Source organism: Geotrypetes seraphini, chromosome 1, assembly GCF_902459505.1.
Source record: "Geotrypetes seraphini chromosome 1, aGeoSer1.1, whole genome shotgun sequence".
In the NCBI taxonomy this organism is placed as follows: domain Eukaryota; kingdom Metazoa; phylum Chordata; class Amphibia; order Gymnophiona; family Dermophiidae; genus Geotrypetes; species Geotrypetes seraphini.
Genome location: NC_047084.1, coordinates 25,768,779 through 25,782,952, shown reverse-complemented (window position 1 = coordinate 25,782,952; position 14,174 = coordinate 25,768,779). Strand labels below are relative to the sequence as shown.

The following is a 14,174-nucleotide window of genomic DNA, read 5'->3' as shown; positions in this document are numbered from 1 at the left end:
TCACCAGAGTTTTACACAGGGGCATCAATACCACCTTTTTCCTACTGGCCATACCTCTCCCTATGCACCCTAGCATCCTTCTAGCTTTCGCCGTTACCTTTTCAATCTGTTTGGTCACCTTAAGATTATCACAGATGGCAGCCGAATACCACCAATATCCTTATAGCCAGTGGTGGCCTCTTCATCTTATACTCTTCATCTATATTCACAACACAGAATAAATTTAAATGCTTCAGTCAGCATGAATAAACCAATGTTGGCTGTAGTGTTTGTATGCTGAACCACAGATTTACAACATTCATGCTAGTTGCAGACCCCAAGTCACCCAAAAGAAGCAACCATAATGAAAATGCAGTGAAAAAAAATTTATTTCTAAAACTTTACGTAAAAGTTATAAAATAAATCAAAGGGAAACATGAAAAATAAATATATACACTGTCCAGAAGTCTTGATCTCTACTCCAAAGCCTTGTATGCTTTTATTCCAATATGCAAGTTGCAAATGTTTGTAATATTATCAAATGTTCTTTGCACAGTCCTTTGATCTGGTTCCAAATACCTCTGCATACCAACAAGGAGAGAAAGACTTTCATGTTGAAATTGGTCCTCTTTGTGTCACTGATAGATTTCAAAGATAATTTGTGCAGGTGACCAAACCATTAATAAACCTAATTGGCAGTTAATTTGCTTGTGGCAGTACACCAAATAAACTCAAGTTTACAGTAATTTTGCTACACATGCCACTGAAATGAGACTTTACCAGCGCCCTCTAATGACTGCATTCCTCGGGCTCAGTTCATGTACTACTGAGAAGAGCATACGGGCTGCAGCTGGCTTGATAACAAAGGTCAATTAAAGATGCCCCCCCCAGTGCAAAACATGGACTGTGATGTTTTTGCACTAAAATAAACACTCCCTTAGGCTTCTCATTTCACCATCAGACCATATGATTAAAATGAAAAAATTTGTTTCATCTATGCACAGCATTAAGTATCACCTTCTTTGGTGCTCTTTTGTTTACATTGCAAATAAAAATCTGCCCCTTTGTTTATAACAGAAGTCTATCATTTAGTGCACACATTTGGTAACAGCTGATTTGCTGCTAGTGCAACACATCATCGTCTCCAAAAAATTTATCCAACCCCAGGAAAATGAAGAGCTCTGCTTGGACTTGCAAGTAGTTTACAGTGCTTGTTGTCTAAGGGCAGGGTCATGTTTGTTCACATTGCACGTGTTCAACCCATTCCCAAAAGGCTGGAAAAGATAAATGTGGCAATTCAACTTGTAGGACTTTAATTACTCTTCCCAATTCATTAATATTGAATGTAGAAATAATAATGTCAAAATGCTTATTACCTTAACCAGCATACCCCTAATTGCACAGAACCACAAAGGCAGAGCCTTAGTGCGAGGTATCATGCATTCTTGCTGTAAGGCATGAAAATGCTTCAGAAGAATGAACTTTGAGATCATTTCTTAGCTTTGTCACTGGCCTGATCAGGAAAAATTGTCCTAGATACATTAAAAGAGTAATTTACCAGTGATCAGCCTAAACTAACTGCCACAGGGGTCAGAGGAAGTAAGCGAATTGTGACAGATAGAATACACTGACACCATTAATATACACTACCATTAATAAATGACTCCCTAAGTTAGTCCAGTGAAAAGCTATTACTCACACGTTGGCTTGACCATGCACACGGTGAAGCTGTTTTCTTTTTTTTGTTGTTGTTCATTTGACTTTTCTTTCTTATATCTGTCTTTTAGAACAAAAGGACCAGTGAATTGTGTGTCACAATTTCCAGGCCTAGGCACTGGATTATTATAAAATTAAATATGTTTAGGAATGCTAATTCCTGAACCTTCTAGAAATCCTGAGAGAAACACAACCATTTTTTCCTACTTGGAGCTTTATCATGGGGCAGAATAAAATACTCTGAAATCAATTATAAGTTAAAGGGTTTGTTTTGGGTTTTTTTTCCCCAAATAACTTAATTGTTATTTAATATAAGAAAAACAAATTTCAGTTAACATTAAATACTATATTTTATGTAGCTTGGACATGTAGGTAACTATACACATTAATGAAAGCAAGATATCCATTTAATAATCCAAAGTGCTAGTATTAGACAAAAAAAAGGCAATTAGAGGTAAACAATATTTTCTTCACTGTCCGCATTTTCCGTATTCTTCAGGATGTCGGAGTGTGGATTCACAGGGGTCTCGGAGAAATGTTGCAGCTGAAGGACTCCAGAGTTTGGACTGTGCCTCCCTGGCACCTGCGCCAGTAATGCATCGCAATTGATAATCTGTGATGCACTTAACTCTGTAAAACATATTATAATATAAGTTACATATCGATACCTGATTTAAACAAGTTATACAATGAAGACAAGCCAGAGCAGAAACAGCTAATTAAGAAATCTAATTTTAAAAGCATGGAATTTAGCCAGGTAATTTACTCCTCTCCACTCACCAAACCCAACCATGGATAAACAGATGAGACAAGGTAAAGTGGGTTAGTACAGAATCGTAGCAGGATTACAGATTTTTTCTTAAGACAATGATAGTATAGCACTTGGGGCTCCTTTTACAAAGCCGTGCAAGCATGCCTGCATGGCAAATGCAATGAAACCCACGTAAACTAAATGGGCTTCATCACATTTGCCGCATGCAGTGGTGTAGTAAAGGGGGAGGGGCATACCGCCTTGGGCACTGTCTTGGGGGGGGCACCAGCATCTCTCTGCACTCCCATGCCATGCTCGTGCCTTCTCTTCCCCGCCCCATGTACCTCTTTAAATCTTCACCAGTGCAAATAAATTTTCCGGCCTGCTGCTCATGTCAGCCTGGATCCCCTCTGAAATCACTTACAGGTGATGGGACCAGGAAGTGACATCAGAGGGAAAGTCAATGGCATGAGCAGCAGACTGGAGAAGCTGCTTGTGTTGGCAAAGACTTAAAGAGCTATTGGGGGGGATGGGAGGCAGGAGTGTGGCGTGGGGGGCACAGAAGGAGCGGAAAGGTTAATAGTTGAGGCCAGAATCAGATTTAAGTTTGGTTGTATATGCTATACAGTCGTACATGGTTTAGCACCTGATTATCTTGTGGATCACTTTTTATTATTTAATTCACAACGTCCAAGACATAATTGTAATTTATTTCGTTTTCCATCGGTAAAGGGTCGTTTATACAAGAGCTATTTTCAACAACTCCTATCTTTTCAGGCAGCTTCTTGTGGTAAAGAGTTTATAAATCTATTAGTTAGCTCTGTCTCTTACCAGCCGTTCAGGAGATTTTTGAAAACCTACTTATTTAAGATATATTTGTGATTTCTATATCATTTGTTTTTGTTGTCACTGTTTCAGTTTTCTTTTGTAAACTGCATAGAACTCCTACGGTACTGCGGTATATAAATACATTTTTATGTTATGTTATGTCACCGCCCTGGGCGCCTCCTACCCTCGCTATACTACTGGCCTTGTAGGAATTACTAGCACAGCTTTTTAAAAGGAGCCCATGGTTAGGCAATCACATTGTAACAACAACAACAAAAAAAATTCCAGTCACAAAATTTCATTTCACTAGCAAATTTCTAAGTTGGATCTATTGAATATATTACAAAAGCCTGACTGATCCACAGGCCTTTCACTATTTTCCAGACAGACGCCTTAAATGTAGACCAGCATTTTTCAGGCCTACATTTAAGGCGTTTGATTCGCACCTATTATAAATTGTAGTTCTTCCACTCTACCCTCCTGTATTCTATATTACTTTATCTATGCTTTTATTTTAATTATTTTCTAATTTTAAATTTACTGATGCCAGTTTTACTGTAAGTTGCTTAGTTACTATGTGATTTCTAGGCTATCAAGAAACAATAAACTTGAAGTATCTAGGCACGCCTATGGATGCCTAAGGCCACTTCCAGCATAAGCTACACCTGCGGTGGCCTTAGGCATCCGTAGGCATGCCTAGAAGCCTCCGTAAATGCGTCAGACACCTACATGGTAGGTGTCCTTCACCACACAGCTTAAAAACAAACAAGCATCTTGATTGATCCGTTAGATGGCGGTAGGATGCCTACTGCCACCTGCAATTGGAACATAGTTTCCAAAATCAGGCCTTGTATGTCTGCCCCGTGTAGTAAATGCAGGACTGATACTGGCATACCCCCAAGAATGACTATACATGTTTTGCACTTCTGTATGCTATTTTTTGTAGTTAATGCATGGTACGTGTAAAAGCTTAATGTACTTTAGTAAAAGGGCCCCATAATACAGATCAAATTTTTAATACGAGACACAATAGAATAAAAATGACCTTGATGTTTTGGTGTAGCATCTTTTGACAACTGTTCAGAGTACTCTTCTGGTTTCACAATTAGATTATCACTCAGTGAATAATTTTCGCAATTGGTATTTCCAGTGCAATTATCTGTTTGGAAAGCAAGCAACAAAATCCTCTGGTGATATAACAGATAAGTTTCTCTTGGCTATTTTACAACACTGATAGACTCTTTGGTGTAGATAATCAAAAAATTCTAGGTGAAGCATTGGAAAATCTCTTTTGTCTAAGGTGCCAAATGAAACCATCTCCAGTCCTGCCCCTAAGCTCACTAATTGCTGATACTGTGTTGGACAAAATATTGATAGGGCCATGGTCCCTGTGGTCAGTGGTGTGCTGGAGCAAGCGCCCACCCCTGTTTAAAATTAACTTACTGTTAAATAAGTCAAAGGAAAACCATACCTAATAGTAAAATAATTAGGAAATGATGAATTTGAAGTACACTTCTCCCTCCGTATCCGCAGTTTCCGTATCTGCGGATTCGCTTATTCGCGATTTTTCAGCTGCTGACTCCGCCCCCTAATTTTTGTCACTGAACCCGGTGTTTCACATTGGAAATCGCTGCTCCCGGCATTGTACGGAGCAAATCGCAGGTTGGGTTATGCACGGTTTATTATCTTTTTCAGGTCTATTTTACTGAAAAACTGCAAATAACATGCAAAAAGTTATTCGCGGTTTTTTGGTATTCACGGCTATGTTCAGCCCGCACCCCCGCCAATACAGAAGGAGAAGTGTATTTGTATCTTTACTGCTAAGGTTATTTTGTATTTATTTGGAGAGAGCCCACTTACCAGCATACCACTGCCTGTGAATCTAGGCACCTACCTTTGCACAAGTGAAAATTCCTCATCTTGAGGCTCTATATTTATTTGCCAAGAAAATAGTTGGCTAAGCGCAGGGTCAATAAACTACACAGTTGGAAAGTAGTGGCAGACTAGGTTGAGAGGCTGAGAAGGTGCCTGTATTTATATGATTTCCCCATGAAAACAGCCAAATGGTAGTTAAATTGCTGCCAGTAATTCTGGAGCTACCCAGAATAATCTGGGTGGCCATTAGCATTAGCTAGCATGAGGCCACATTGAGGGTGTGGGGGTAGAGGGATATGTAGGCAAGTGGTTAGATGGGCTGGAGATGGCAACTAAGGTATGGCAGAAGATGATTGGAGGATAGGGAAGAGTGGTGATTGACTGAGTAGGTAAGGAAAGAGGGGAGCAACAGAGGGAGCAGAATTTGATGGGAAGGAACACAGTTGAGGGAAGTTGAGGGAGGGAGGTCGAGTGTGAGAGAGAGAAAATTTCCCTCCCACCGCCCTGGGTTGACTTCCAGTGTTGGGATTGTTTGGTTCGGGGATAGGGCAGGGAGGTTTCAGGCTGTGGGGTGGATGGGTTTCGGGTCTGGTTGCAGCTGCTTGGATTTGAAGGGGGCAGAAGGTGTGTAGGACCTTCAGAGCTTGGTGTAATTTTAAGTGGGTGATATAACTGGTTATTACATGTATTTATGGATAGCACTGCCACAAGTGGGTGTGTGACTTGACGACACCATAAGTCACAACGGGACATGAAAGAAAAGTTATGTTACAAAGTTTGGGAGCTAGTTCCGTTGAGTTATGCAGCTGCTCTGGGGGAGTATAAAAATTGTATTCAATAAGTTGTATATACAGTTTTGAGTGTTGTATTTAATGAAGTTGTAAATGAATAAAGCTGTGGCTAAATATCTTGCCAACAGAAGACATGAGTAATTTGAATTATTTAATAAGAGTTGAAGAAAGGTTGAATGTGATCAACAATGGCTAAGGTGTGAATGCCAATGTCATAATCATGCTCCATTCAAAATGTGATCCCAAAAATGCCTACCCAGAGTCCCGCAACAGTACATGCATTAGCATGTGTACTTGTAATGCAGGGCAAGGAATTTTATTACTATGTATTAATATACATGTATTTAAAAAAAAAAAAAACTTTATAAAGTTATCCCTGAAGTAGGATTGGCTTGGATTTATTAATTTTATCATTTGCATCGCTATTCCTGTCATAATAAGAAAAAGCATGAGTTTGTAATGATCCATAGGTAGCTTGAAATACAGCAAAGTACCACATATAATTGCCTCATACATCAAAGGGATAGTTGGTTCCAATATGAGGTTAAACTGTCCCCATATTGGCTTCCAGAAGCTGAGTATCAAAGGACAATAGAACAACAGACGATCCAGTGTCCCCGATGTCCAGGTGACAGTGCCAGCATCTATTAGACTTAGAATTGTCCAACTTATGTAACCTAACAGGGGTCCAAAAAGATCTATGTAATAGAAAAAAACATGTTTGTTTCATAGATGCTGACGCTGTACTTTATTAATTTTGATATACTGCTGTTGACATAAGTATTAAGCAGTGTATGATACAGAAAAATTGTATTTAGAAATATTTACACAAAATATCATAACAAGAAGCACAATGCAAGAACCAAAAACATACAGGTTATGTTAAAATCACTGGGATCACCTACACTTCATAATTTTTCAACCCACAGTATTGCTGAAACAAGATTGACCTAGCCCCCCCCCCCCTTATATCAAGCCACGTTAGGCTTTTTTCTAATCACTGGCCACTGCAGTAAAAGCCCCGATGCTCAAAGAATTCCGATGAGCGTCAGCATGTTTACCACAGCAGCAGGCAATAAAAAACCCTAACGCAGCTTGAATCAAACTATACTGCCTACTATACAAAGCACTAAACGGAACTGCACCCACCCATCTAAGTCGGAACCTCTCATCCAGACAAAGGAGAACCCAGTCCCCATTCTCCTACCCCCCTTTCAAAGGAACTCAGCGCAAAAAGATGTACGACCTCCTACTAGCAACACAGGCAGCAAAATTGGACCCCTACATCTCCAACCCGCTCACAGCAACAACTGACTTCAAAACATTCCGAAAAGAAATCAAAATGCTATTCAAAAAACTTATCCAGATAGCTTAACTCCCCCCTCACCCTCTCTACCTGTATTATTCCCCTAAGACTCAACAATGTAACCAGCTTCCACTCTTTAACTTCCTCGTAATCTTCCAGCATCATCTGACGTTTTCCTAATTTTTCTACCTATCTTGTACCCTCTTCTCAAAACTTTATTATGAAACCAGCTCCTTAATTGTATAATGTAACCAGCTCCTTAATTGTAACTTTTTTCCTGGAAATGTCCAGTTATCTTAATTGTAACTTTCGTTCCTGGAAATGTCCAGTATCTTCTGATGTAATCCGCTTAGAACTGCAAGGTACAGGCGGAATAGAAGTCAGTAAAGTAATGTAATGTAATGTAATGAAAGGGGGCCTTAACTTCCGAAAAGCTGAATAAGAAAATCAGTACGGAAATTGTCCAATAATGAGTTCCAAAGAGCGGGTCCAGTATAGGAAAAGACTCTGATTCCATTTGACAAAAATCGGACCTTTTAAAGGCCCTGTAGTTGAATCTGTTCTTTAAAAAAAACAAAGCAATGACTGTGATGGAACGTATTTGGTCAGTTTCTTAAACAGATATTTCGGCCAACCTAAGACTCTTTTTTTTTTACATAGCCGCAGTAGAAGTTTCTACTGCAGCCCATGGCACTAAATGCTCTGATGCTCATAGGAATCTTATGAGCGTCGGAGCATTTAGTGCTCTGGGCCGCAGTAGAAACCTATATTGCGGCTCAGCAAAAGAGGGAAAGGGCGGGGGTAAACTCCAAGTCTTGAACATCAAACAAAGGCATATTGCTATAAGACCATGTGTAAAATACTTCTTATAAAATTACCACATATATACCAGTATGTGCTATGAAACTAGGGGCTCCTTTTATCAAGCTGCGGTAGGCGGTTGACGCGCGGAATACCGCGCGTTCAACCACCTGCCGCGCTAGTCGCTAACGCCTCCATTGATGAGGCGTTAGTTTTTTGGTGTGCCGCTGGGGTTAGCACGTGATGAAATGTCCGACGCGCTAACCCTTGTAACGCACCTTGATAAAAGGAGCCCTAGGTGTGTTCTTGTATGCAGCCCAGATGTCGGCATGTTTGGCGGAGGAATTTAGATGGAGCACAAGTAGAGATGCAAGGTAGAAGTACAGATTATAAAATACACATCTATACATGCACTTCAGCCACATACATTTACACCTGCACCCAAGCTACACTGTATTCAGCTACACTGAGAAGCAATTCTAACAGGTTTTGTGCTGGCGTCTCTGTGCTTTTATATAATAGCCTCAAAACAGGCATTGCATAAGGGGTGGGCAACTTTTATACACAGAGGGCCCCGTGAATGTGAAAACTGGAAATGCACAGAACTCCACAGACCTTCTGTGAAAAATTAAAGAAGTAAAGATTTAAATAAAAACAATGGAAATAATCTTCTAGAATGGCTATTCTGAAAATATTTGTGAAATATAGTATTTAAAATTGTGAAAACTCTTTTTAAATGAGGTTTTCTGTGTATATATTTCCCATGATCTCGTGGGCTGCATAAAATTTAATGGTGGCCTACAGGGTGTCATCTGAAGTTAGGCCTGCTAAATTTTGAGTGATTTTTCAAGTTCTTTAGCTCTATAGTTTCCCTATCTTTGAAAATAGAAACATAGAAATATGACAGATAAAGGTCAAATGGCCCATCCAGTCTGCCCATCCGCATTAACCATTATCTCTTCCTCTCTCTAAGAGATCCCACGTGCCTATCCCAGGCTTTCTTGAATTCAGACACAGTCTGTCTCCACCACTTCTTCTGGGAGACTGTCTAACGCATCTACCACCCTTTCTGTAAAAAAAGTATTTCCTTAGATTACTCCTGAGCCTATCACCTCTTAATTTCATCCTATGCCCTCTCATTCACAAGCTTCCTTTCAAATGAAAGAGACTCGACTCATGCACATTTAAGCCACATCTGTATCGAATCATCCCTGTCTCTTCTTTCCTCCAGGGCATACATATTCAGGTCCTCAAGACTCTTCTCATATGTCTTTCTAGTGCAGACCTCATATCATTTTGGTTGTTTTCCTCTGAACACTTCGAGTCTTTTAATATCCTTAGCAAAATATGGCCTCTAAAACTGAAAGCAGTCCTCCAGGTGGGGCTTCACCAATGACTTGTACAGGGTAGGGTTACCAGATTTTCTGTTTAAAAAATCTTTATCCCCTAGACCCGCCCCCAGGCCCGCCCAATTCCACCCATCCCCCCTCTCATCATGTCCCAGTCCCGCCCCCAATCCCACCCTAGCTCCACCCTCTGCTGCCTGCTCTCGTCGGGCATCCGCACATGATGTTATTGCATAGCATCCAAGCATGTGCGGATGCCCTCTTGCTCGATGGCGATTTGATAGAAGCTTTTCAAACCTGGACAAAGTGCCAGGTTATGAAAAGCCGTCCGGACCCCTGGACATGTCCTCAAAAGGAAGACATGTCCGGGGAAATCCTGACGTTTGATAACCCTACTACAGGGGCCTTATCATCTCCTTTCATATGCTCTCTGCATGCATCCTCCTGGCTTTGGGACCACCTTGTTTTGCCACCTTCAGTAGCAAAATGTCAGAACTATCTCAGTGAAATAAAAGTATAACCTGCTGATCCACAAGAAACCCTTTCTTTAGCCACCTCTGTTCCTTGGATGCCCCCAATCCTTATATTGGCCATGTCTAATTCTGCTTAGAGCAGGTGTGCCCAACCTTTTGGCTTCCCTGGGCCGCACTGGCCGAAAAAAATGTTTCTGGGGCCGCGCAAACGCTGCAGCAAGACAGAGGAGGGAGCCGGCAAGACGGTAAACACCCGGGGGCAGCAGAGGAAAATAATGCATTGTCCTTGACTGGGGCCACACTAAATATTTCCCAGGGCCGCAGGTTGGACACCCCTGGCTTAGAGTCTAAGACCTCACAGAGTCAGCTCCTAACTGTCTGGCTCTGGGCCGTAACAAGTCATCTAGCTGACAGACACAGGCAACCCAAAGGATTTTAATTTTTTAACATGATGATTTAACACCTGGGGCCATTTTAACATTCTGTGATTAAAAGGCAAACTGCATTCCTTTTCGTATCCTGTTTTAGCATGAGCACTTGCATTTTTTCAGGTTATGAAATCTAATTTCCCCAGAAAAATGTTACTTTTTCTAGAACTCATTTTATTTTCTATGCTGGAGGAATCTTGAACACATTTTTCACTTTACTCAGACACTGCTATTTTGTCTCCGTAGCAGCTTTATGAAAATAAGTCTTGAAATCCTGGTAAAGATCTTTTTCATGCCAAAGCATGGTATCTTTGCTGTCCATGTATTTCTAAAACTTATTCATTTACAAGGTAATTTAGGTACTTTTTATGCGTAAAACCCTGTTTTACATATGTAAAAGTGCTTTTATAAAATTACCCCATAGATTATGCACATAAAAGTTCTCATGATAATAAGAAGATACTTATATTTTTTATACAACCTACAGTATGTGTGGGCCTGTTCTGGAGCACAGCATAGGTGGAGTCACAATTTACACACACATGACTTGATATTCAGCAGCAGCTATCTGCTTAGCAGTGCCTGCTAAGTTGGTGGCTTTTATTAAATTCCTAAGCTAGAGCCACATTGGATTCTAATGACCCGAACGAGAGCTGCCAAATGAAGGGTTACCATTTTTCGGATCGCAAAAATCCAAACACATGGCCCCGCCTTGTTCAGCCTCTGGCCCTGCCCCATTCTACTTCTGGACCCAACCTGTTCTGCCCAGCCTCACCCTGTTCCACCTTTGGCTCCGCCCTGCTCCATCCCAGCCACTCCCAGTTCAGCTTCCAGTCCCACCCCTGCAAACTTCCTCTCTTTTTCCCCCAACAAGCTCCGTCTACGTCTAGAGGGCCTGGAGCATGCGTGGATGTATGTGATGCCATCCGCACATGCTCAGATGGCCTCCAGATGCGGCCAGAGCTCGTTGGGGCTTTCCAAAACCTGGATATACTGCTGGGTTTTGGAAAGTCCATCCGGAACCCCAGACAGTCCTCTAAAAAGAGTACATTTCCGGGTTTTCCTGGACGTCTGGTAACCCTAGCCAAATGTCTTCCTATGCGGAGCTAAAACATTGCTGACCAATGGGTGTCAATAAGAACATAAGAGTTGTCATCATACTGGGACAGACATAGGTCTATCAAGTCCAGTATCCTGCTTCCAACAGTGGCCTATCTAGGTCACAAGTACCTGGCAAAATCCGAAAAGAATAAATCTAATTTTACACTGCTTTTCCTAGAAATATGCAATGGATTTTCCCAAGTCCATCTTAATAATAGCTTAGGGACTTTTAAATCCTGCCAAGCTGTTTCTACCACATTCTCTGGCAACAAATTCCAGAATTTAATTACATGTTACGTAAAGAAATATGACATCCATTCCTACCAGCCCACCTTCAAACTTCATTGGAGGATATTCTCAGGGTTGCGAGCATCTACAAATACATTCTTTTTTATCTAATGAGAAATGCTTTCCCTTCAAACATGTGGAGCTTCTTCCCATTCACCCTCCATTTATGGTCCTGAATCTAGGTAGAGAGGCAGAGTAACAGAAAAAAAAAAGATAATAGGGGCTGCCTCAAAGGTCTCTGCGGCCACTAGAGACCATGGGCCTTAAACTGATGAACACTGTGCTAAGTAGAAAAATGCCACTAATTGGAATATTCAGCAGAACTACATGGATAGTGCCATTAAATAACTTTTTAGACTATCTCAGCACTGTCCTGATAGTGGCATGGCAGTGCCTGGAGTAATGCAGTTAGGGGAAATTCTACAAAAGGCGCCTAAACTTAGGCACCAGTAGGCACCCTATTGGCACCCAAGTTAGAACATAAGAATAGCCTTACTTGGTCAAACCAATGGGCCATCTAGCCCAGTAATCCGTTCTCACAGTGGTCAATCCAGGTTACTAATACCTGGCAAAAAAACCAGTTCATGCCACCATGCCACCAATCCAGGGCAAGCAGATGCACATGTAAATCCAAATTGATGCCAAAGCCAATAATTGGTTGTTAGTGTCCAACTGACTAATTAGGCATCTGGGCTCCATGCCCAAATTTGGGTGACCTATATAGAATCTAGGAGTCAGTCCATTAACCAGATATCTACTCAGATAAAATTAGAACAACAAAATGGCTGCCCTAACTTTATCGAGTTTGCTATCTGGATAGAGGGCTTAATATCGCCCCTATCTGGATAGCACTAGCTTTGAAAGCCCTATCTGGATATTCAGCACTGACCAGTATCTAGATACCAACACTAAATATCTGGATTATTTTTGTTGTTGTTGGTTTTTTTTAGCTATGTAAGAAAAATGCTGACTGCCGTGGCTCAATTTTGACTTGTACGTTAAAAAAATACACATTTGTTTTGTATATACCAGCTCCTAAGCAAGTATAAATGTCTGCAGCTTCAATCTAGCTGCAGATTTTGCTGGTTTACCTCTAGCATTTTATAAAGACAAATTGGGCTGTATGTTTCTTTGTAAAAGACTACAAATAGATGCTGTATCAGCAGCAGTGGAGATCAACTGCTTTTACACCTAAGCAGCAACGAGACCAGCCACAACCACCGAGAGCACACAGACCCGATCCTACCAAGAGTGTGAACTCTTCCCCCCATGCAATCCGCTAAGAAGATCGACTGTCGGCTCCGGGCGGCTTTCCCGCAGAGGAGAGAATCCTGCATTCACCGTGGGCCTCATCTGGGGCAGCCTCCTTGGAGCGGCTGGGGCACGGGCAGTGTGTCTGGGAGGGAATGCATGGATGGGAGAACATCGCAGGGGAGGAGACATAGGCATCCTGGGACTGTCTGCCAAGTCTCTTCCCTGAAGAAGCCCTTTCTGGAAACGTCAATCGCTCCTCCTAAACTTACTTGCTCCACTTCATCACTGACGCTGAAACCGTGGATTGAAGACAAAGTTTTATTTTATTTTTCTTTCCAGCTTATGATTTATCTTTAATCTTATCTATTGTTTTGCCTTTTGTCTTTGTTTTGTTCTATTTCTATCATTTAAATTTCTCCAGAATTCTACTGTTCAACGGCTCCCCCTTCTGCTTCTATTCCTTTCTCTCCTCTCTTCTACCTTCCAAAGTATTTAGATCAATGCTGTCTTGTTAAAATGTTTATTTTATTTTTATTTTTCCTCTAACTCTACTTTTCACTTCTCTATTACCCTCCAGGTACTTTAGTTAGATTGTGAGCCTTCGGGACAGTAAGGGAATTTTTCAAGTACCTTTCTTATTTCTAATCTTAATGTATATTTTCTGTAAACCGCTTAGAACCTAACGGATGTAGCGGTATATAAGAAATAAATTACATTACATTACATTACATTACATCTCAACCAAAGTCCCCCTTTTATCAAGCTACATTAAGATTTTTTTTTATTGCCGGCCACTGCAGTAAAAGCTTTGACACTTATAGGGCATGGCTAACTCACTGTTCACTTTCTTGAGAACAGACACAAGACAAAAGGTAAGAAGAAAATAAAACGTGGATAAAAGAAGGATTAGCTAGTAACAGAGCAGGGCAGGGGATAACTGGGCAGAAACCAGAAGGCTTCTACTCCCCCCCCACCAAAAAAAAAAAAAAATCAAAAACAACTGAGTCAGTGCTGGCAAGCTGGTTGCTCTCCAGCAAGACCATAGAGTCACAGGCAACCAGATGTTAGAACAGCAGCTTTATTAGGTTTTTTTGTCATTATCTATACTACTACAAGCTTGGAAATAAGACACGATGTGTGTGTGGGGGGAGGGGAAGAGGAGTTCAGGGAGGGCCTGGATGTGAGAATAAATATGCTAATTTGTGTGCACATCTACCTTAGATGTGAAGACAGTAAG

General features: G+C 41.1%; 1 protein-coding gene across 7 annotated transcripts in view; it reads right to left on the bottom strand.

Annotated features, from left to right (window-relative positions):
- Nucleotides 1–350: 350 nt before the first annotated feature.
- Nucleotides 351–14,174, bottom strand: part of ARHGEF28 (Rho guanine nucleotide exchange factor 28) — a 524,944-nt gene continuing 511,120 nt past the window's right edge. For all 7 annotated transcript variants that reach the window (XM_033929274.1, XM_033929277.1, XM_033929278.1 and 4 more), the window contains 2 exons: nt 4,320–4,433; nt 351–2,325 (listed from right to left, as the gene is read on the bottom strand). In XM_033929274.1, the coding sequence (XP_033785165.1) occupies nt 2,144–2,325; nt 4,320–4,433 (296 nt within the window). In that variant the 3' untranslated portion in view covers nt 351–2,143. The remainder of the gene's footprint in view (nt 2,326–4,319; nt 4,434–14,174) is intronic.